This window comes from Larimichthys crocea, chromosome XII (assembly GCF_000972845.2).
Source record: "Larimichthys crocea isolate SSNF chromosome XII, L_crocea_2.0, whole genome shotgun sequence".
Classification (NCBI taxonomy): domain Eukaryota; kingdom Metazoa; phylum Chordata; class Actinopteri; family Sciaenidae; genus Larimichthys; species Larimichthys crocea.
In genome coordinates, this window is record NC_040022.1 from 16,425,028 (window position 1) to 16,447,967 (window position 22,940).

At 41.3% G+C, this 22,940-nt stretch overlaps 2 protein-coding genes across 4 annotated transcripts in view; one reads left to right on the forward strand and one right to left on the reverse strand.

Annotated features, from left to right (window-relative positions):
• LOC104929634 (ephrin type-A receptor 4-A) overlaps positions 1-22,940 on the reverse strand; it is a 38,299-nt gene that overhangs the window by 14,514 nt on the left and 845 nt on the right. Inside the window, exons 1-5 of one of the 2 annotated variants that reach the window (XM_027285627.1) lie at positions 8,462-8,809; positions 7,653-7,720; positions 5,092-5,289; positions 4,687-4,797; positions 3,913-4,267 (exon numbers count right to left, since the gene is read on the reverse strand). In XM_027285627.1, coding sequence (XP_027141428.1) covers positions 3,913-4,267; positions 4,687-4,797; positions 5,092-5,289; positions 7,653-7,720; positions 8,462-8,618 — 889 coding nt within the window. In that variant the 5' untranslated portion in view covers positions 8,619-8,809. Of the gene's footprint in view, positions 1-3,912; positions 4,268-4,686; positions 4,798-5,091; positions 5,290-7,652; positions 7,721-8,461; positions 8,810-22,940 lie in introns of those variants that run through there. The other variant, XM_027285626.1, reaches the window with a different exon arrangement.
• On the forward strand, positions 15,806-17,693 carry LOC104929633 (C-C motif chemokine 20). Of its 2 annotated transcripts, none has more exons than XM_010744203.3 (4): positions 15,806-16,128; positions 16,235-16,352; positions 16,924-17,001; positions 17,139-17,693. In XM_010744203.3, the coding sequence occupies exons 1-4, from the start codon at positions 16,047-16,049 to the stop codon at positions 17,281-17,283; spliced, it is 423 nt and encodes a 140-aa protein (XP_010742505.1). In that variant the 5' UTR covers positions 15,806-16,046; the 3' UTR covers positions 17,284-17,693. The 2 variants fall into 2 exon arrangements, with proteins under 2 accessions (XP_010742505.1, XP_010742504.1); XM_010744202.3 differs by having other exon boundaries at positions 15,807-16,128; positions 16,232-16,352.

Here is a 22,940-nt window from a genome sequence, read left to right on the forward strand (position 1 = left end):
AGAAAGACAGAAGAGGGAGAGCGGAGCTTGTTCCGATGCCAGAGAGCTACAGACGGACTGGTGGGGCTGGCAAACCTCTTCTACATTAAGAACAACCTGGGAGAAGGAGACAATAGCACACACACACACACACACACACACTTGGAAAAACACACTTTGATTGTGATGGCGGAATGCAAACCATTCCCCCCACCTGAGTTTGGCTTGCTTCAAACAATCACTTGTGCCATTCTTTTGCCTGCTTTGTCACCTGACATACGTGCACACACACACACACACACACACACACACACACACACACACACACACACACACTCCTCCTCCCTTTCTGTTTGCACCACGACACTCTTCTCTCGGCATTCCCGGGCAGTCCTCCAAACTGTGTATATGGGAGGGAGGGCTTTGTCAGGCAGAAAATCAGGGATACAGTATACACACATGCACACACACGCACACACCAAATCAGCAGTCCAACATGTCCAGAGTCCAGAAATGCGATGAAATAATTAGAGGGACTGAATACAGCGATTATGCACTCTTTCCACCATCCGCTCACTCTTTCTTTCTCTCATCTCTCTTTTAGCGTTTTCATCGCTCTCGTCCAAAATGCTTTTTGCTGTTGACGAGACACTGCAGGTGCGTTGGAAAAGAAGCACAAGCATGAAATCTATGTGGACGCAGGGGAACACAGAAACATTCCAACCCTCCCAGGCAGGGAGCAGAATTGAGCAGAATCAGACGACAGAGAACACGGAGGCCAGAGGAGAAGACGGCAAAACAAAAAGTAGACGGCTCCTCTTTCATTCCCTCTGTCCGTTCACATTTCAAATTCTCTCTGTTGTTTCTCCTCTTTCTGCCTCTTGTCTCTCCCTCCTCGTTTCCGCTCCTCCCAGACGGATCGCAGCTGTCAAACTTTTGACGTCTTCATCCACCTCGGTCATGACCCTGCACTCTGCAGTTAAACTCTCTGTGTATGTGTGTGCGCGGCTGTCAGTCAGAGTTTTTGACGTCTTCATCAGGATCAGTCATGACCTCGGTCTTAACCACGGGTTCAGAAAAGAAGGGGAGTTCCCACTCTCTTGTGTTCCTCTTTGCACCCGATGACGAACCCCCAGCGGGGGGAGGGGCAGCTCTGTATTGATGCCTTCTGCTGTCAGTGGCCTTCTTTCATTCCCCCCTCTCACGCCATTCAACATCTAATCCCTTCTTCCTCTCCAGAGCTTCTCCTCTCATCCTCTCCATCCTCATTACTCTGTGTCAAGACTGAAAATGAACTTTTCACATTTCACCGCTTTGGCTAAGTCCACTCTTGTTTAAGTTCAACTCAATGAGAGTTTTTGGGAAGACTAAATTGCTTTTAGCACAAAGTTTTGGGGGAACAGCTCACCTACGAACACCTCAGAAACTCACTGATAAACATGTTAGATTTAGTTGATAACAAGTTGCTGTTATACGGGTGATGATGGACTACTTTTTTGCCCAGGCGCTGTGGCTTTCCTAATCTTTGGTGCATAAAGTGAGAATAAAAATTACTGTATTTTTTAGGACAAACCCTCCTGTAATTACAGGTGTCTCAGCCAAGCAAAATCATCTGCCTATCTGTCTTTGCCTGTGTCTGTTATTCTGACTGACTGACAGCACGCGAGTCTAAAAGATCCAGTGACAGGAGGAGAGACAGGTCATCTAAATCTCCTCTCCAATCTGTCTCCCCTCCCTCCTTCTCTCTCGTTCTCTCTGCGGATTTCAAACTTAAAATGGGAGATGGGTTAAGGTGTCTGTCCAATACTGCAGGGTCAGAGTGTTCACTGAGCAGCATTCAGTATTCATCCAGACTTTGATGGATTTCCACAGAGGCAGCTGAGCCCGGCCAACAACGAAGGCAGGCAGTGAGAGCGGGGTGTTGGAGAAGAGAGGAGCAGATAGATAGATGGCACTTCACATCTGCTGGAGGTTCAGCAGAGTCAAGGGTCTCTCCTAAATCTAGTTGAGGAGGAACATCTTTCAGGCCTCAGGGACCACCCCGGAAACCTCCTCCTCTTTTCAGGACGAACAAACGGCCCGAACGGGGTGAAGGTTTCAGGGAACATTTGTCACATAGAGATTTTTGGCTACTGCTTTTCTTTTTGCAAAGAGAAAAAAAGCTCTGCTGCATCCCTCTCTTTATGTCCATCTCTCCCTCTTTCTCTCTCTCTCAGCGTCTCTTCTCTTCTCTTTGAATTATGAGTCTGTTTGTTATACAATTAGCCTGCTGGGATAGGCTTCATAAATAAAACTGAGGGAGCAGATCAGTGAGTCGCTTTCTCTCTTTTCCATTGGTCTCCGTCCATCTGTGTGTGTGTGTGTGTGTGTGTGTGTGTGTGTGTGTGTGTGTGTGTGTGCATGAACAAACATGTTGTGTGTCTGTTGCATATGTGACTGAATAGGGGGAGTGAGGCTATGCTGTAAAAGTGTCTCCACCAAGTCTGTTGTCCCCCGTTCACCCCACTTTCTCACACGAACGCGCACATTTAGAAGTCTTCACTATCACAACAGTCACTTCCAAACATTACACGTCATCCACGCCACATGTATGTTGGGCAGAGAGGTGTGAACAGCTTGCATATTTGTTACCGTAAAGTTCAGACCAGATTTGTAAGTGATAGAAAGACATCTTTGTCCAGATGGCTGTTGTTATGTCAGCACACCTCACACTGAGACCTATAAGCTTCTACTGGTGCTCAGTGAAGCACTTAAGAACTGTTTACATGTTGGATTTATTAAAAGATATCACATGAACTGAAGTTTAATGACTTGATGGTATATTTAAACTCTGTAATATAATCTGATTAGTGTATAGTCTATCTCCTGCAACCAGCACAGATGAATATTTTAAAGCCATAGTTAGACATCTTGGGAAATATGCTCATTTGCTTTCTTGCGAGAGAGTTAGATGAGAAGATCGATACCATTCTCACGACTGTCAGAAATAAGATTGCAGTCGAAAGACAGTTAGTGTAGCTTGGCACAAAGACTGGAAACAGGGGGGGAGACAATTAGCCTGGCTCTGTCCAAAGGTAACAAAACCCACGACAGGCACCTTAATTACCACATTGCTTCTTTTTGTTGGATCCATACTAACACACAGTGTAAAAACGACACATGGTTTTGCGGAGGTGTGTCGAACTCATTCCTGACCGGGCGCAGTAACTCTCTAGTGTCTTGTCATCACAGCGAGGTTGCCAAGCAACCCTAGGAGCACCTATAAGGTATACCCTGTTAATTAAGGGGCTTTTTGAGGTGCCAGTAGGTGGATTCTGCTACCTTTGGACAGAGCCAGGCTAGCCATTTCCCTGTTTTCAGTCTTGTGTGCAAAGCTAAGCTAACTAGCTCTCTTGGCTCCTTGGCTGCAACCAAAATGCTGATGCCCAAACATCAGTCATTTTGATACACAGAAAACCTAATATGCAGCTTATTTTAGTCATTAAAAGAGTTAATCTTAACTGCAGCTCTAATGGATTTCAATTTGTAACATAGTTCTGTCGCTCCAAACCACATTTGCACAAAAAACATTTCTGATAAAACTGTGTGAAAAGTGGTAAAAACGTCCACGTGCACGTTAATTAATTTCTTTTGATGTTGCGGAAAATGCTAATGTGTGTATCCCCTTTACAATGACAACAGTTCTAAACATTATACAATAATCAAACAGGTGTTAATTACTACACAAACCAAACCTCAGTCACTGTTTTCCCTCATTAGATTGTAGACTGGAGCGCTAATGACTGTTACTCATAGAGACATGGGACTGAAGTGGCAACACAATGGGGGCCGAGAGCTTATAGCCTGAGTCCAATACGGATGAGTCAGACCATCACAAAAACAAACAACAACTCATTACAAAACAGTAGCTCTGCTGCACCCAGCATCGCTTACCTTTACATGCGCCACTCTTCTCTTGATATCCTGGGTTACAGAGACATCCACCAATAGGAACCAACCATTCTCCATCAGCACCACAGTACATTTTAGGCTCCTCTCTCTCTTCCGATTGGTTGACACAAGACCCCCTGACCTCCACTAAGGAAGACGTATCAGCCCCGGTGACAGTGTCAGGAAAAGTTGCCAGGTTGCGGATGGTAAGGGGGCAGGTTTTGTAGAAAACTCTGACAGACACCAAAGCGATGCAGGCGCCAACATCCTGAAAGGCCAGGTAGAAACCCTTCCGGGTCGCGACCTTTACGTCTCGCACCTCAGTGTTCAGTTTCATGATGCGGTCACCAACGTCCACCTGGATGAAAGGACAATGCAGTTACTTTAATGAAATGTGCAGTAAAGTGTGTCAGCCCTTATTAATTCAATTTGCTTGTTCAAACTAAAGTGGAAGTTGTTACTGAACCATGGCTGATCTTCACTTTTTCAGCATTTGGCTCTTATCCAGATTGACTTCTATTGATTGCAAAGGTAAAATAAGCTGTAATGCCTACAATGCTAAAATCACAAGTAATTTTAGAAGAGACTAAGCAAAAGTACCCTGGCAACATTCCTGGGATGGCAGAATGGACATCCAAGATAAAAGTGCTTGTAAAACAAATAAAAAAATCACAGCTAAGTGCCGCAGGGGGATTATTTTCAAGATAAGAACAAATTAAAGTGAGCGGAGGAGGAAGGATGAAGAACTCAAAGCCTGACTCAGTTGTTTAGTGTTACCTGGGTGAAGCTCTCGTCTGCTGCCACGGTGTCCACCTTAATGAAGCTGCTCTCTTTGATGTAGCTCTCCCTGTCTTCGTTTGATTCGTGGTAGTACAGATTGAATGTCTCCTACGAGACAAAAGAGACGGGAAAAAAAGTCAGACTGAGGCGTCTATTTATCATCATCAGCACTCATCTTTTCTCTTAATATGATAATGAGTCAAAGGGGAGGGGGGGTTGTGCTTGAATAACCAGCAGCTGTAATATATAATAAAACTCCATTAGCAGCAGTCTGTCCATTAACTAATTAGCATAAACGTTGACACGTTAAAGAAGTCGTGCTTTTATCGGATATCCTTGTTGTTCTGCACCCAAACCCATACAATGACCATTATCAAAACAGAGAAGTATGTTTTCTTATACCTTGCAGGTGCCGGTGACCCCCGGCAGGCTATTACAGTCTCTCAGGGTGAACTTGACTTCAACGTAGACTCGCTGAGCGCCAGAACGAGGGATCCAGTCTGTCCTCAACCAGTTGTTTTGATTGGGTTCTAAGACATTGCACACCTGGTATGTTCTGATGGGGATGTTCTTCTCATCCATGATACTCACCTCTTCCCACTGCAAACGAACAGACATGCAATTGTATTAGTAAACTTGAGAGAGTGAATCATGAATATCTTCAGGTATCCTCTGGTTTTCATTCATGCCAACAGTATAAAAATACATTTGTAGACACTTAAAAAGTCTTAGATATCCCATCAAGGTGATCATTGAACATTCCCTTAAAAAAGTTATGAAATTGTCATACAGTATAGCAGTTATGATAAAGTCAAAACTTTTTTTAATTCAATAAACTTTTGATGTTTAATATGTATATAATTAGCTGCTGAGCAACAATGCTTTTGAGGGATGTTGAGGATCGTGTGAATGTGAGTTTAAGACTTAGGAAGTTGAATGCAAGCAAGGGTTTTCAAAACAGCTGAAATTGATGACATAACTCTGACAAAAAATAAATGCAGCTAAATGTTTACATGATGATAACAGCAAGATTAAAGTCTCCAAAAGCAGACTATATTATATAGTACTGGCATGAACTGAAACCAACTGTAAAATGCAAAACTAAACTCTAAACTTTAGCTCTAGTAGATTCCAGCTTTGACAGAAGTAATGACCACAAGAACACGCTCACCGTGGGGAACTGATCTTGTTTTTCTATCCACTTGAGGAAATATTTGTCCTCATAAATAAAGAAAAAAACAAGATCAAAAACATTTTAGATGCCAGGGGCGTCTCTCCATTAATTCACCACTGTCGTTTGAAAGCTCACCGGCTAACACTCGTTCTTGCATCAATATTCTGCGGTGGACAGTGGTTTAGATTTGTTGTTACTCCAAGGTTTTTACAGGCACATTTCCATACAAGTGAAGTAGCCTCAACCTTCACTGCACCATCCATCTCAATAGAGCAGACTATTTGCCTTGTACTGTGACCCTTCAAATGACCGCTGAGCCTCCCAACTCCAAATTGGCTTTTTATTGCCACTGAATAATAATCTGCTCTAGTGAGAGCTGTATACACACTAAATGCGCCGTGTCGAAGGAGAGAAAAAGAGAGGGAGAGTCACGGTGTCAGAATGTGTGTGTGTGTGTTGGAGGGGTCTATGTGTGTCTAATTGAGCCTGATCGATATGTCATCAGAGTCGATCTTATTGGTTGAAGCTGGCTTATTACAGATATATTGATAAATAAATATTGGCGTATATATTGTCAGATCTGGAAAAAGAAACTGCAGTGCAATAAATGTTTCAATGGCTCCATTTTTATGTAAATTTTACCCCTTTTTTTCCCCTAATTCAAGTTTTTATATGATTTTTCAATACGATTCTTTTTTAATATTCTTTTTTTTAAATGTTCTGTCTTACTGTCAATTTGACAATAATCTTTAACATTTAAACATTAGATGACAGATCTTTTATTATTCTCAAACATCAACATCGGTATCGGCCTAAAAAATTTCAGCATCGGTCAAACTCCTCAGTCTGTAACTGTGCACTCCTCTATGTACAGTATGTGAACATAAGAGAGGGTGCGCATGAGCGAGGGCATGAGCACATGGTCACATCTTTGTGTGTGTTTGTGTGTTGTTGTTGTATGTTATATACGTGTGTGTGTGTCTTTGCAGGGTATGTGTGTATCGAGGGAGAGGACTGTAAAAGAAAAAAAGCTGTCATGGGGTATGATGCCTCCTTGTCTAGTCTCTTTTGAAATCTTTGTCAGCAGACACAAATCACAGCTGTCAGAGGGAAAAAAAAAGCTTTTGCTTTTGCCCCAACCATACAGAGATGGTGTTTTGTATCTGTGTGTGCGTGTGTGTGTGTGTAGCTGATGCAGAAGGTGGGGGGTGCCTGTAATCAAAAGCTCAGTGCGTGCAGACCAGGACCCCGTCAATCAAGCAGCATGTGAGAGAATTAGAGCATGGTGACTGAAGAAATAAGAGTCAAGTTCACCAATAACTCTTAAACCAACAAAGAGGTGAGAGAAAGAGATATTGAGCAAAAAAGAGAGAGAGAGGGAGGGAGAGGAAGGGCATATAGATGGCAAACCATAATGTTCCAACAACAAAAAGTACAAAAAGATTAGATGATATTTAATAGACATTTCCAGGATTCATTCTGGCAACTGCATGGTAGTAAAAATCCCTTAAAAATGACACCCACCACCAAGCTGGTTTATGCCTTCTCGTGTGCCAAACACGACGCCAGCAATCTCATATTAGCACTTAGACTTGGTGAACAACAGCACATTTCAAAATCTGTGGGACGATTCTTTACAGTTTCCAGGCCCGAGACAAGTGTGTGCAAGTGTGTGTGAGTTAGAGATGAAGTGTGTTTACCAGAGAGAGAGAGAGAGAACAGGTTGTAAACAGTGTATCTGTAAAAAATAAATAAATAATGAATAAAAAAAATTAGAGCTCCCACTCACCCCTCCCTCTGAAGGACTGGCTGCCCATTTCAGCTCTCCTGGCACTGTCCTGGTATCCAGCAGGGTCACTAAAATGCACACACACACACACATGCAGGTGGTTTTAGGGCAAAAAGCCTACAGTGCTTCAATAAAATAAATAAATGAAATATCCGGGAGTGAGAAATTTCTTCGATTTTTGCACTTGGAAGAGTATCCACACCACAAGATCACCTCTAAATAATTGACTACTGAGCTCATGGCAAATATGGAATTAGCAGGATAGTTACCTCACCTGATTCACTCTAGTATATAACTACTTTTAGTAGTGACAATTATTGTTATTTCCATTACAACCTATCAGATAGAGTGTTTCTATAATGTCAAATTCTAGCACTGATTTACAGGCGTCAAACCTTATGTATGCATTAAAAAAACAATCATAAAGTATGAAGGTTTAGCAGTTTATGAGTGAAAGCTCTTTCACAGTAAACTGTACACTACAGTGTGCGCTACAGTGGCCATATCATGTGGAAATATCCAAGAAACAAAAGATTTTCGTCACAGCACTGGAAAGAGAGAACATGCAGCTGAACTCCTCAGAGAGAGAGAGAGCAGGAAAAATTACAAGTGTGCAATTTCTCCAATAATCCAACTTTTTTTTTTTTTTGTTCAAGTTTCATATATATATTTTTTTTATATTCGCCCTGCTCTTTACCACTGGGACGCGCACGGAGCGGAGCGCACGCAGCGCTGTCTCCCAGCGTGCAGGAGCGGATCACACGGAATGTGTCGCGCAGCTCGGACCGATTCCCTCCGTACGTACTCACCTTCGTTGGGTGGATAAATCCTCGTCCTCGAACTTGAAACTAGTGTAATTATCCAGATGAACGTGGAGAATATTCGCCGTAAATTTGCAGCCATGTGTGCCCCGTGAAAGAGTGCGTGTTCCCCGTTGGCTCTGCGCGCTGGCTGAAGCGGCTCCATCCCGGTGGGAAAAGTGTGTGTGAATGAACCCAAGTGTGAAAGCGAGTTGGATGCAGCAGCGGATACTGGGGCGGTCTCTTACACTCAGATGCTTCCCTTAATGGTAATTCAAATGACATGAGCCAAATGACATACAGTACTGTGGTCCATATGAGCCTCAATGTCTCAACTGTCTATTTATCTAAAAAAACACATACAAAAAAACAGACGAGAACTGATCAGACTGTAATTTTGGAAATCTGAATTTGTAGACTTCTTTTTAGGCTCTAAGGATTAAAACAGGGGACAATGAGGTAGTAGGTAAAGTAATAGAACATTTCCCTGATTATTAACCGACTGTAATAGCTTAAAATAAATAAAATAATGCTGACATTTCCCTTTAATCACTTACTGATCTATCAGAACAATATAGTCTCCACTGTGAGACCACTAATCTAAAGATAAATAAAGTTAACAAATGCACAACTCCTTTGGAGAGTCGCTGTCACACGTCAGAAGTGACATTTAGGAGTGATAACCCTGAAGGGAGCCGGCAGACATGTAGTCATTAAACGTTACATCATCACGTTTTGCTGTTTAACAAGAAGAAGAAGAAAAAAAAACACAGCCTGTCACATGAATACCAAAACATGAATGTGTCACAATTTCCTGACGAAGGGCTGAACTGCCTGAATTTGTTTGCTTTCATGGCAACTGAGGTTGTTGAAGTCTCTTTGTCCTACACAAGAGTGTGACTACAGCGCCACCTGTTGATGGCTACTGAGAAAAGGAGGAGAAACCCAATGACTGCTTGGGGGATTTCTTTTGTGGGTTGTTGGTTGTTTTAAAGATAAGATGAGGGTGATCATTCTTCCCCTGTTAGCTACTGTTTTATCGTTTTCATTGATAAGTATGGACGTAATACAGAAATAGGAGCAGATTCAGTCTTGAATGAGGTGGTTATAAAGAAAAAGGAGCAGGTCTTTGGCCTCGTGTAGAAGCGTGATGGAGCGAACAAAGAGCAGGCTCATGACCCGTCCTCCTACACTCTCCCTTCTCTGAAAGACTCTGGTGAACAATCACTCTTGATGGAGGCACAGCTTGAAGAAGTAAACAGAGGAAGTAAATACTTTCATTTACATTGATCCACTGGAGTTTTACCCGATCTGTTGTACATTTTAAGCACAAAAGATGAAACAGAGACAAGCTCCATGCAAGGTCTCATAACCTCGGTGGAAATCGACCAACAAAGAGACTCGGATAGCAAGTGTTCCATTGATTTCAAGTCTTTAAACAGAGAACTGTATGTGTTAGCCTGCATTTGCATGTATGTGCTTGTGTGTGTCTACATCTTGGGCCGGTCTCCATCTCGCTTTGTGTCTTCGCAGTTGCTACGCCGAAACCATCTCGATCCCCTGTAAGGCATCATAATGGACCCAGGAAGAGCATCTGGCGCTTTGAGACGCCAAAAACGATCTCCCCGCTCCGACCTGCCACTCTTCCCCCATCCACCATAATACGGTTTTCACGTTTCATTCTCCCCAAGCGCCACGACAGACTGCGCAATCACAAAGACCCAATTAGCCGAGAGGGGATCACGATTTCGCCCGGGGAGCGACGGTCCAATCGCATTGGCCAACGTACGGCGAGGGCCTATGGGGCAGCGGCGCAGGTGGGTGGGACATGCCTTTGGGGCGGAGGTGACACAGTGACATGGATGAAGAACGTTCCGTTGTTTCTGGTCATTTGTGTCACCGAAGTTTTGATTGATGACCGTCGGGATGTTTTTCCCACTCTCCCCTGAGATTCCCAGCTCTCTGGAGGGGGTTTCCACAACAGGCCCCCAGCTTCAAACCCCTACTTTAAGTTTGCCCCTTACCCTAGGCCACACAAACACACACCTACATACACACACACAAACACACACTTACTTTGTGTTCTGTTTGGGGCCCCAGATGGCTGCTACCCACACATCTGTATTGTAAAACACTAAATATAGGCCGTGTCTGTTGTTGTTGTTGTTGTTTGCACACGTAAACTTGCCATACACGTATGTATTTCCATGTGTCTAATAATGATAGAAACAATAGAAGGGACGGCAAGAAATAAAGCAAAGTACATACAAAGTAGCCAAATGTAAATGTGTGCATGTGTGCAAGAGTGTAAAGAGAAAAGCCCGGGGGACGGTAGGTGTGTGGGCGGCTGAGAGAGATGAACAAAAGAAGCAGAGAAGAGAGATGAGGAGCAGCGCACTGCCAGTGAGGATTTGATTGGGTGGGTGGGTGGCGGTGGTAAGAGAGAGAGAAAGAGAAAAGGGGGGCTGGTGTTGGGTGTTGAAAAAGGATCTTCCCTCAAAGCATTGCTAAGATATTCCTGGAGCGAGGTTTCATTTGGCTTGCAGTCCTACACAGGGTGCTTACATCGTACTGGGAGCGAAAACCATTTAGTATTCAAACAACTAGACTGGTATTCTCTGGTTATATGACAGATAATAGTCAGGTTTTCTAAATCTGTGGGGTGTGAGTGTGTGTGGTGTGAACTCCTCGGGTCGACAAAGCGTCATTAGCATGTCAGAGGCGTTTCGTTAGTACCCAGTTCTCTCCATAACAGCTGCTAGTCTGGCAAATTACTCAATTCATGTGTGTGGATGTGTGTCCGTGTTTATGCGCGTGCGTTCAGTATAAACAAAGCAAGAAGCGAACAGAAGGTTTCATCAAAACCATCAAAACACCAAAAGTCTGTGTGTGTGTGTGTGTGTGCCATGCATCGTGCACTCACTTTGATGATTGAGGAAAATCTCCATCAGCATCTTGCTGTCGGAGCGTATATGTGTGTGTTTGTGTGGCGTGTTTGTGTGCGATTGCATAAACACGGTGTCAGAGTGATGAGATGTTCTCTCCATCCATCTGTTCTGCTGGCATTTACATCTTCAGAGGGCGACAATAGAGGAGAGATAGAAAGCGAGAGTACAAGAAGGAGAGAGATAAACAGTTGAGTGAAGAGATATTACGATAACGTTGGTTTTGTCTGTCAGTCAAAAGAGCAAAAACACACTCTCAGGTCACCTGCGGAGCACAGAGGCTCCATTCCGACGTGATCTTTTAACATGTCTGAGGGTTTCTGAGTATCTGTGAGAAGAAGTGTGAAGCTGCAGTGTGTCTTCCTGTGGATGTGGTTACAATGGTGTGCAATGTGTGCCTTCCTGGACATGCACGGTGTCTGTTTGAGAAACGAGAGAAATCACATTGTTCTGATCCTCCTTATCTGCCGTCTCGGTGGAGAGCCTGGCTGTTTCCCCCCTCAGCGATGTGACCCGGCTGTGATACCACATGCCCTCGTCTCTGCAGATAACAGACCACCCTAAAAATACTCCTCTTTCTATCACTCTAACACTCTTCCCCTCTGTTCTCACCTCCTCTGGCTCACTGTATCCTCCGGAGTCTCCCTGGCCAGGAGTAAGCTCTGCCAGACTGAAATACCTCTGGGCGCTTCCTAATGTCACAGAGGTCCTATAATTCTATATTTTCCCCTCTTTTCATCTTCTACTACTCATTCTGTTGGAGGCCATGGATGTTACAGAGTCGGCTTGAACAGCAGAAGTGCAACTCAGACTGTTACATCACAAGTTTTCTTATAATTTTCCACAATAATTCCTCATCCCCCCTGCAGCTACTTCAGTCACCCACACTCTGGACACACAGGGCAGATGGGATGTAGGAGGAGACGGTGAGGACAGAATCTGCCGGGCTCACATAATTATACATCAAGTAATTTACCACAATCCTCAGTAAAATATCGAAGAGTGCATTGTTTTCCGTGCCTCACGGGTGTGACAGTCTGGAACAATGCTAATTATGATAAACTAGGACTTTTTCTTTTTTGAAGATCATGTCACAGCCAAGTGCTTTTGCATCTCTCTGCTGCCTCCCTCGCTGCCTAAACTCTTATGGGAAGTGCTTTTAAGGATACCGACAATGACCCTTTATATAGTTTTGAGGAAGTTTCTTGCTAATTTAATACGGTTTTTATTCCGAGCTCCTTTTGCCACATTTGACGTCTGGGGTTAGAGCGCTGTCGCCTTTTTGTTCTTTTTGTGTGTGTGTGTGTGTGTGCCCATGTGTGTGCATGCATCCTTGCCTTTCTTTTGGCCCAAACCCACGCAGGTGACCAGAGGGGGCCATGTGTGGGTGGACAACTCAATGGTGACCCCCTCTCTTTACCCTCACTCACCCTCCTCTCTCCTCCCATTCCCTCTTTTCTTGCGCTCGGTCCACCAGTGTGAGTCCAAAAAAGAGGGAGGAGGAGGAGGATGAGGAAGGGAGGGGGGCCCAGGAAGAGAAAAAAGTCTGTTTCACACCCACCCTCAAGCAAACACACTGGCCAAAATTTTGCAATCGGCAAAATAACAGCATAATAAGAAAATGTCTGCATGTTCGCCTTTGATCATAAAGTAGTAGCTTCTGCAAACATGAAAAACAAAGCATGAGAGGCTGCAAGGAGTTTCTTGTGAAGTAGTACTGAGACAATTAGTTGGTCAATGGATTAATCTGTAAACGGAACATAAGCCAATTAATATTTAAAATAAGACTAACTATATGAACGAACAGTATTCATGATTGTTCACAAGTGAACAATGAAATGGCCGTCTGATGTCAAAGCAGTCGCTCGTAGTGACGAACCAACAGAGAATTATCACTAACTCTGCATTTCCTCGCAGCTCCAGGGAGCGTTTTGAAGAAATGTTAATGAGGCTGGATGTGTAACAGGAAAGTGTTTGCTAACACATTAACCAATCAGAATGATAGGGCGATAATTTGTCAATGTTGTGTTTACAGCGTGTTACAACACACAAACACACAAAACAAATCAATCAATCAAATTTTGTGACCTGAAATGCATTTTTAAAGTATGAATTCTTTTCAGGCATCTATTTTGGACTGAATGTCAATAATACATTTTATTTAAGTACCTAAAAGGATAAAAACATCAAAATAATTAATAATTTAGGGCTGCGACTAATGATTATTTTTACCATGTTCATCATGTTTGGACCAAGAGTACAAGAAATATTCTGTGTTCAGTGTTAGATTATCAATAGCTTATCAAAATTATTTCTGAATTTGAAATGAATATTCAATTAACCGACTAACTGTTTCAGCTCTAAGATGATGAACTGTATGATCAAAAAACTGTAAATGAATCAAGAAGGTGAATAATCATCTGAAACAGGGCTTTAACCTCACAGGAAAGTGTGTGTCTGTGTTTGTGTGTATGTTTCACTGAGGAAGATGATAAGAGGCTGTGTTTTATGGAGGATTAGCAGGGATTAGGCTGTCAAACAGATGATTGTCCAGTTTATCACATTACCTTTCCCTTTATCAGTAGTTGCAATAGGTCATACAGACATATGCACAAACACAGAGGATGAATAAGAAGCCAGGATATAAACTGTTCCTGAATGTGTGGAAACTTCTTCACACACTGTGTTTATGACATGATTTGTCATGAAAAGTATTCGCTGTGGAGGAGAACGCTTAGGTGAGTCTCATCGCTTTTGTACTGTTAAATTTACTGCTTTTCTGTTGCTGAATGACTTTACTTATATAGCAGCTTTGGAACAATTTACAGTTTGTGATGTAAAAAAGCCTGATTTGCATTTCACATATAAAAAGCTTTTGTTGTTATGACAGATATTCAGGTTGTGTGGGACTTTCACTTCACATTCATTTATCATGTCTTGCTTGACATCCATCAGCGGCCCATACCAACACTGCCCCCCTATGGGTGTAGGTAGAAAAAACTGCTGGTGGACACCATCAAATAAATGTGGCATGAGTGTGTGATGTGGTGTGCTAAATTGAGACGTGTAGGCCGGACTGTTAAGTGGGAAGAGAGTGGAGGTTTCAAGGAGGGCAGAAGTCGGGCAAGTCATCACAGGAACATAATGAGTCATGATCTCTGAAACTGTCACGAAATGACAAAGCTTAAGACAGTCAAAAGTAATTTCAGCCTTCTGGATCAGACAAGGTGATGTCTAAGATCTAACAGACAAAGTGTAACTATATAAGTTTAATATCTGTATGAACTTGACATAAATACTCTAATCTGACTAAAATATATGCACAGAAAACGTATGACACGTACCAAAGTGTGCTTCCTTATGACACTTATTCCCATAGAAAGACATACATTATAAACGTTCTAGTGGATTCCTCAAAGATGCATTAATTTATAAGGGAGTTACTGTCAAGATGAGTCATTTCAGCTAATATCTGGAGGAGATGAAAATTCAACAATTCCTGGCATATACACGCTTATTAATCACAGCAACATTTCACGTGGTGGGAGGCTCATTCGAATGGCAACAAGGCCTTCATGCTCTGACAGCTATCACCTGTGTTTCTATAGCGCCCTTGAGCAAAAGACAGTGAATCTCCACCAGCAGCGATACTGGCCCTAATCTTTTGTTAGATTTCCTTGTGAAAGAAGGTTGAAAAAAATAGATTTGTCATTCAAGGATCTGTTGAGTATTCACTCTGAAGATGCAATCGCTCACTGTACTGTATGTAGCGTAAATGGCGTAACAGCAAACTCATGGTGACTGTACAAAATTCATGAATTCATTCATGAATGTTGCTTTCACAGTATTTTACTGTGCAGGCAGTGCGGATATTTACGATTAATCATTTACAGCTTGTACATGTATTTTTTTGAGACGTACAGTACACTATGAAATGTTTACAAGTGGAAGATGTTGTGCCTATCTAGGTCAGCTGAGCTAGATTTGGAGTTGTCAGCTTTCTGCAGACTAAATAGGTCATGCTAACGAGGAGGGGGGAATTTGACAAGCCTTTCATACTCTATCAGTTCTCACCACAAAACAATCTCAAGATTGCTGATTATGTAAAACACCCTTTAAGTTACAATGTCGATTTATGACAATGGATATTACAGTCACTTCTGTCAGCACTAGAATATATATGAAGCAAGATAAGGCGATATTTTGTCTAACAAATTCCTTTGTAAGTATAATTATGCATGCATATGCACTGAAAGCTATATATGTAGCAATATTTTGGAGAAATCAAAATGAAGCGAGGAATGCGTGACGATTAAAATCTGCTGTGCTGTATATGACGAGCTTCACAGCATGATTATTAACCCAGAAAGTATAAATATAGATGAGGGCCCAAGGAGACAATATGAACCTAATGCATCCGTTCCATAGTAATACTTTCATAGGCCCACAACAACACAACACAGAGCAGAGGCTTAATTTGTGATCAAAGCGCAATGTCTGCAAAATTCGTTGCCTTGATGCAACAGCGGACTTCCTGTCCTCAATTTAAGAGCCACAGGTTGAAAAAAAAAAAAAATCAAAGTGTATATATATGTATGCCAGGGTTATGTATTTAGTAACTTCTCTGCTGGTTCTTCACACCCGTCAACATGGCTCCCAGTGGTATTCTCATTGTGACAACCGCTCTCCTGTGCATCCTACTTGGCCTGCTCACTCCAGCTCCAGCTGCCCGTAAGTTTATCACATTTGACAGTTAATGAATTAGATTAAAATACAGTAAAAAAATATATTAGTACTCTAAAATTAACTGATTAATCATGTGTTGTGTGCCCAGAAGGTTCCCCATGGAGCAAGTCCTGTTGTACCAGATACTTTAGGAAGCCGATACGCTTCCAGCATATAAAGGGCTACAGAGAACAAACTCTCTGGGAAAACTGTCGCATCAAGGCAATCGTGTAAGACTGTCTCCTATGAAATCATGAGAAGCCCAGTCTGAACCACTGCCTACGATATTTAAATACCATTGTCATAGCATATCAAAGGGTTCGCGAAGACTAACAGAACTTTTTTGTTTGATTTATTTTAAAACCTTTAAAAGAATCACAATTTTTTTTTCTACGCAAGCTGTCAAAAATCAGTCCAGTACAGTACAAAACTGGCTATCAAAGCTCAATTCTACTTTTTGATTACTGACTGAAACCTGGAACTGAATACTTTATAACTGTTTATTTTTTGATCAAATATTTTAGACTATGTTGTGTTACTACAAAACAACACAAAACACTGACTTATTTGGTAAACTTATTTTGTTAAAAAGAAAAGAATGTTTTTGTATAAAACCTCTTATATTCCTCAAAATAAGTAATAATCATAAAAATTGTTTAGGTATTGCAACTGGAATTCGGCTATCAAATATTCACTATTATCAAAACATTATACATATACTATACAATCATACGCTGTGCCACAATATAGTATTCTATATATCTCTGTATGTGTGTCTGATAATGTGTCTCACTATTGCAGTTTACTCACGGTTTGGAAGCAAGAGATATGTGTGAATCCGGACGACAAGTGGGTGAAGAAAATTCTGAAATTACTCAGGTATGAGACTCCTACTCACTTTTAAATACCAATCAATTTCTGTTTAGACATGGATCCTAAAATCACGAGAAGCTCTGTGTGTTGACAAGGTTTTATTTTGGGGGCACTGTGGGTAAAAACTCCTCTCTTCTTTATAGTTCAAAACTGTCCAAGATGTCCAAGGACGGCTCTGCGGCGGGTGAAACTCACACGAAGAAAGGTGTGACGCATGCATTTAATGATGGAAGTGGATCTTTCAGTACCACAGAGACCTACCCAAACATCACTGAGAGTTTTGATTAGCAAAAACCAGGTTGTTGCCTCAGAGTAAAATGATCTGTGTTACAGGAATGACAATTTAAGGGAAGTGTTTCGGAGAAACTAAACTTACTGCAATCCTGTCACGGTGGCGATATTATCTCTGAAAAAGCAAAGAAATGCTAATTACTTTTATTTGGTTAAACATATGCAGCTTCAGCTCTAATACTCCATTTAATCACGACTTAAGGGGAACCTGAAAAGAACAGCTTTTAGATCATTGATCAGATTATGCGCTTAGCCGCTTAGTGAATGTTTAAGTGAACATCTCTGTTTTTAAATCATGCTGTGACTATACTGTCTTATATCCTGCAATTAATCTCTTGTTTAACCAAGTTGATGTGCTAAAAAATGAAAATAGCAATTCTTATAAACCAATAAACTTACTTCATAATACCCCAACATTGTTGTCCACATTTATTTAATCAAACTATGACACTGTCTCTCTAAAGTGAGTCATGTTTAATGTAGCTATGGCAAACTTGGTGTTAAAATTCAAGGGCAGTAAGTGGTTTAAACCAACCCTATAATGCATCATGCATTAAAAGGTATACTTCCCAAACAATAGATGAGAGAAGTCCCACAACCTGTGTAAACTAGAGACTGCTGCTGTGCATGGTGTATGTTCAAGTAGTGTGACACGTGTGCCTGGTGTATTGAGAAAAGGATGCTCCCAGCACATCTGCTGGAAGGTGTCTGAAAACGTTTCGATGAGCTGTCCTGCCCACCCCAGGCTCATGCAAATGCATGACATGACTGGCAGGGAGGCAGTCTCTTGTGCTATTTCAGATCAACAACCCAAGGGGTTGGTGCTCCAGTCAGACAAGGTGACTCCCTCAATGACACGCTCTTCTCAACCTCAACTGTCCTGAAGTTATTTCACGTTGCCACTAGATGGCAGAGTCGATCTGTACAATACTGTGCCTCTGTCAGCTTCACCATGATGTCTGGATGGTAATTTGATTAACGTCGCTACTTTTAATTTCCAATATCAAGAAATAACAAAGACACATGTGGATAGAGGGCAAGAATATTTATTTTTCTTTCTGAACAACAGACATTATGGATGCTTTTTGTAAGCTGTTAAGCCTTATGTTAAATGAACACACAGACAGGGAAACACATAAATATAAAAGACAATAAATATTAAATATTACATTAGAAAGCATTTAAAGCATTTTAAATATTTTAAATTAATATCAGATAACTGGCTGTAGATATTCGCGCTGGTCAGGAATGCTTTCTAAACGGTGGTGGTTTTAGGGGTAGGAGCAGAAGTGATGTTCTTCTTTGCTCTGCGTGCCTGCCTGTAAAAGACACAAAGAAGAGATAACAGTTAAAATAAGTTTGTGTTGCACCTGAACATTCATGATACATCATGGCTGAGATGACAAAGGCCTACTCACTCTAGCTCCTTGATCTTTTCAAAGACCCAGTCCTGTCTCCAGTGGCTGCAAACTTCTCCGTTTGTGGTCTCAAATCTGGTTAGAAGAAAAAAAAAAGATCAGTCACAATCTCCAAACCAATTTTCATCAATAATTTCAACACATACTACTGACTGTCACTCTGTCTAATACAATACAGATGTAATTCTTACATGACAGCACGGACACATGGGAGGTTCTTCCTCTGGATCCTGTAGCCCAAGATGGGAGCAGTGACATTCGTGACACTGACCTCAGTGCAACACTTGACAATCTTCATTTCTGCTCAGAGAAATAAACAAATGTTAGGTGCATACAACCTTTTGATCAAATCTGAATAAACACATGGTGCTAGCCTACGTTTTCATCAAAAGTCAAATATTTTAAATGTACATAGCAGGGTACAAGTTCTTATGTGGATTCTAGCTGTCTTGGAGCAGACTAGTGTAACATGGCACAGGATCTCTGAGAGGTGACTTACCAGTAGCTGTTGCTGCCAAAGCCAGAACCCCGACGAGGAGAGCCAGGCATGCCAGTCTTCTGATGCACAGCTGCATGGTTACTGCGTGAGATGTTTCAGAGGTTCTTTGCAGAAGCTGAATGTTGGCTCTGGGAGCTGCAGACTACTGATCTCCTTGGACCAGACCTCTAGGTTTTATACCACAAAAAGAGGAACCAGGGCAAAGCGACCGAATGGATCACCCCCTCATGGGTGGAAAGGACGCACTTGGGTGTCACTAGTTTACCGGTTCCCTTTTTTTGTGATTTCATCATGACATTGCTGAGCTGACAAAGGAATTCATTGATTGATTCATTGATTGCAGCTACTGTACAGTAATTTTAAAGTCTTTTTCTAGCACTTCTTTTCTGTTAGCAATGACTAACTTAAAAGTTAATCAAATATATTAACCTACAAATAACAAACTAATTAACCTGCTTTAATCCACGAGTTTCAGCACATTCATCCTTTATCTTTAATATTCTTAGATGCATACTGTGTGGAGTCTGAAACAGAAAATTTAAAGAGATCTCGAAATATCGCAAAAAGTTTTCCTCTTGTTTGAGGTGGAAAATCTGTTTTATCTATAAAACAAAATGCAACAATGAAGTACAATGAAAACAAATAAATTATGACGTCCACAGAAGCATCAGCTCCACCAGAGAGATGGAAAAGAGCGCCATTGTTGGGAGCAATAAGGAAATTAATCATTTTGTTTCACACTCTTCTTCTGCGACGGTTTATTGGCACCTGACTGGGAAATTAGTACCTTCAGCTTAGTTTATCATACATAACATACATTAATTGGCTGATTTTCCTTAAAGTTCACTTTGGGCCACATTTGGATAGATCTTATATGTATGAATCTGTTGCTCTGTGATAAACTCCTGAACAAGGTGAGCTAGAATAGAGAACAGATAGATGTGCATGCATATTATTCTGTATTAACAGTAATTTTCCCTATTTTCTCGTTAACTATGATCTCGGCATGAGGATTAATAATTGTATGTAGGTATAATATACATTATCGCTGATTTCAGTGATAATGTAAAAGCAAAGTCCCAATGTGTTATCTGTCTCTCTTTCTCTGCTGTTAGTCATCATGGCCAGTGCAACACCAAAAAAAGGGAAGGAAGGAGATCCTAAGGCCACCACAAATGTCCAAGCATCCTCAACCCAAATTTAGTCATACTTCCGTCATTTTAGTCACAAGCCTGAACTTGTTTGAGAAGGCCTTAAAATGATTCAGACAACCTGAAAAGTATGAAAGATCAAAATTACTCTGCAAGTACAAATGCGTTCCTTGATATACTAAATGTCTGATTTAGCACAAACTAAATGAGGAGAGTTTATTTTCACTTCAGTTTACTTGCAGATTTATAAAAAGCTGCCAAAAGCCAAAGAGCTGCCAAAACGAGAAAGAAGAATTGAGTTTGTTGTTGCCAGTAAAACGAAGCTGCCAGTTACGTCCCACAAGACACGAGTTGGTTCAAAAAGCAAATTAATTTGCTCAGTCTGGCTTATACAGGATTTGCTTTAAATAGCCATTTTTATTATATAGTATATTACAAATATCTATATTAAAAATCACTTACTATAGCCTTAGACTGTATTAACGATCCATACAAACTGCATCACTGGAACTCATCACCAGCTACAAATCTCTGGCACCTCACCTCCGAACTAGACTCAAATTAAAAGGTAAGGCTATCACGGTATGTAGCCTACCCTTTGAAAACCACATCAGAACAACAACCATCTCTGATTGTGTTTCTGTGTGTTCAATGAATAATAACATAACATTTAAAAGTTTTGCACCAAAATACTAAGGATGTGGGGATTATGTGGTGTGAGTTTCAATGTCAAGTCTCTTCACAGAAAAAAAAAAAAAAAAAAGCAGAACTTGTGATCTCAGACTTTTTAATGTTTTAATGATAATTCAAAAAGCTTAATTTCTCAGTAAACTCATGACCATGCTCTTGTGCCCTCTAAGGAAGTTACAGTATTTTTTGTTTCATTTTGCAGAAGCATGCACAGTTGAAAGGGATGTCCGCTATGCCAAAGGATAAGATTTGCTGATAACTAAGAAAAGACAAGAAAAGAAAGAAAATCGCTGCATAGTTCAGTCTCAATGGAGTAATCCTGTGCATGTTACAACAGAAAGAAGTCAGATAGTTACTCATGCAAAGATTCATGGGAACAAACAGCCACATTAAGAAATCGTATAGGCCTATTCTGATGTAAAATAGTTCATAAATCTCAGCACCGGGTGAGAAAATATTATCTGTTGTCATCAATCAACAATCCTTATCAGCTGCTCGAATATAAAGCGTTATGATCATTAAACACGACAGCTCGACACTGAGCCCTGCTCTGCACTTTCCCACCTTTGTAGTTGTGTCATATATCTCATCAAACTGCCCTGTCAGACGACAACATAATGACACTTGAGATACAATCCACCGTAAAAATATAGAGTAACATACACTTCCGCTTATCAGAAAATCCTCAGTGATTTAATATTTAGATGTTCCAATAATCTGAAATGGAAATAATCTGTATTAATGCATCTCGAAACATACATCTTATCAGCAGACTGTTAGCTGTGTTAGCTGTGTCAGCTGACATTGGAGGCAGACTTTACTGGATATGGTGTTTGACCTAAACAGTAAAATTCTTAGTCAATGAAAAGCAGAAGTGATGCTTGGAATGAGGAAGGAAGCCTGAACAGTGTGATTGGTTACAATAAATCGAAGATAAAATTGTGAAACATGCTATGCAATTTCTGAATGGTGGGTTGAAGAAAGTATTCCTTTATTACGCAACTCATACATGAGTTTTCTATCTAATATCAAAGGCTGTTCATCTGACAAATTAAGTCAGATTAAGACTGTGTGACCTGAGTGATCATTTATCAAATTTAACAATCCAGGCACATTGCTGCACTGGGTTATGACTTCTCTTATATCGTTATCTTTATGGGCTCCAGCTTACTGCCAAAACAAAAATGAAACAAGTGTTCAATACTTGGTAGAACAATCTTAGCCCTCAGCAGTCTGGAGCGCAACTATGGGACATATTAGTGAGTCATAATAACAGACTGTCATTGCGGAGGGACGGGATAGAGTCAACTAAACATAATGAATCCATTAACAACATTCCCCCTACATTGTCATTTTTAAAAGCAATGGAGCGACAGCTCCATCAGTGCTTTTTTTTTAAAGATTATTTTTTTGGCCTTTTATGATAGGACAGCTGAAGATATAGAGGAAGCAGAGAGAGGGGGAGTGACACACAGTAAACAGCCGTCCCATGCAGGATTCGAACCGGGGCCAGCTGCAGAGAGGACTGTAGCCTCTACACACGGGGCGGCCGCTTAACCCACTACACTACCGACCGCCCCGCATCAGTGCTTATTAACGATGGAATAACTTCTACAGAGACGTGGAGGCTGCAGGAGAGAAGAGTTCCTCTTTTTAGTTTTGTGTCGACTTTGACATCCCAGCCATTACTGAGCAACATTATCATTCAATCCGAGTTGCGCATGTGTCCACCAGATGAATGAAAGTCCAACTATTCACTCATTTCACTCTCTTTAGGTCTCTACCAACTCCTGAGGGAAATATCTGGCGTTTTATCTGCTAAATGCTCCAAATGTTCACCAGATAACTAACTTTGCTAACTTTGTTAACATTTGTCTTAAGAATGGGAAACGGTCA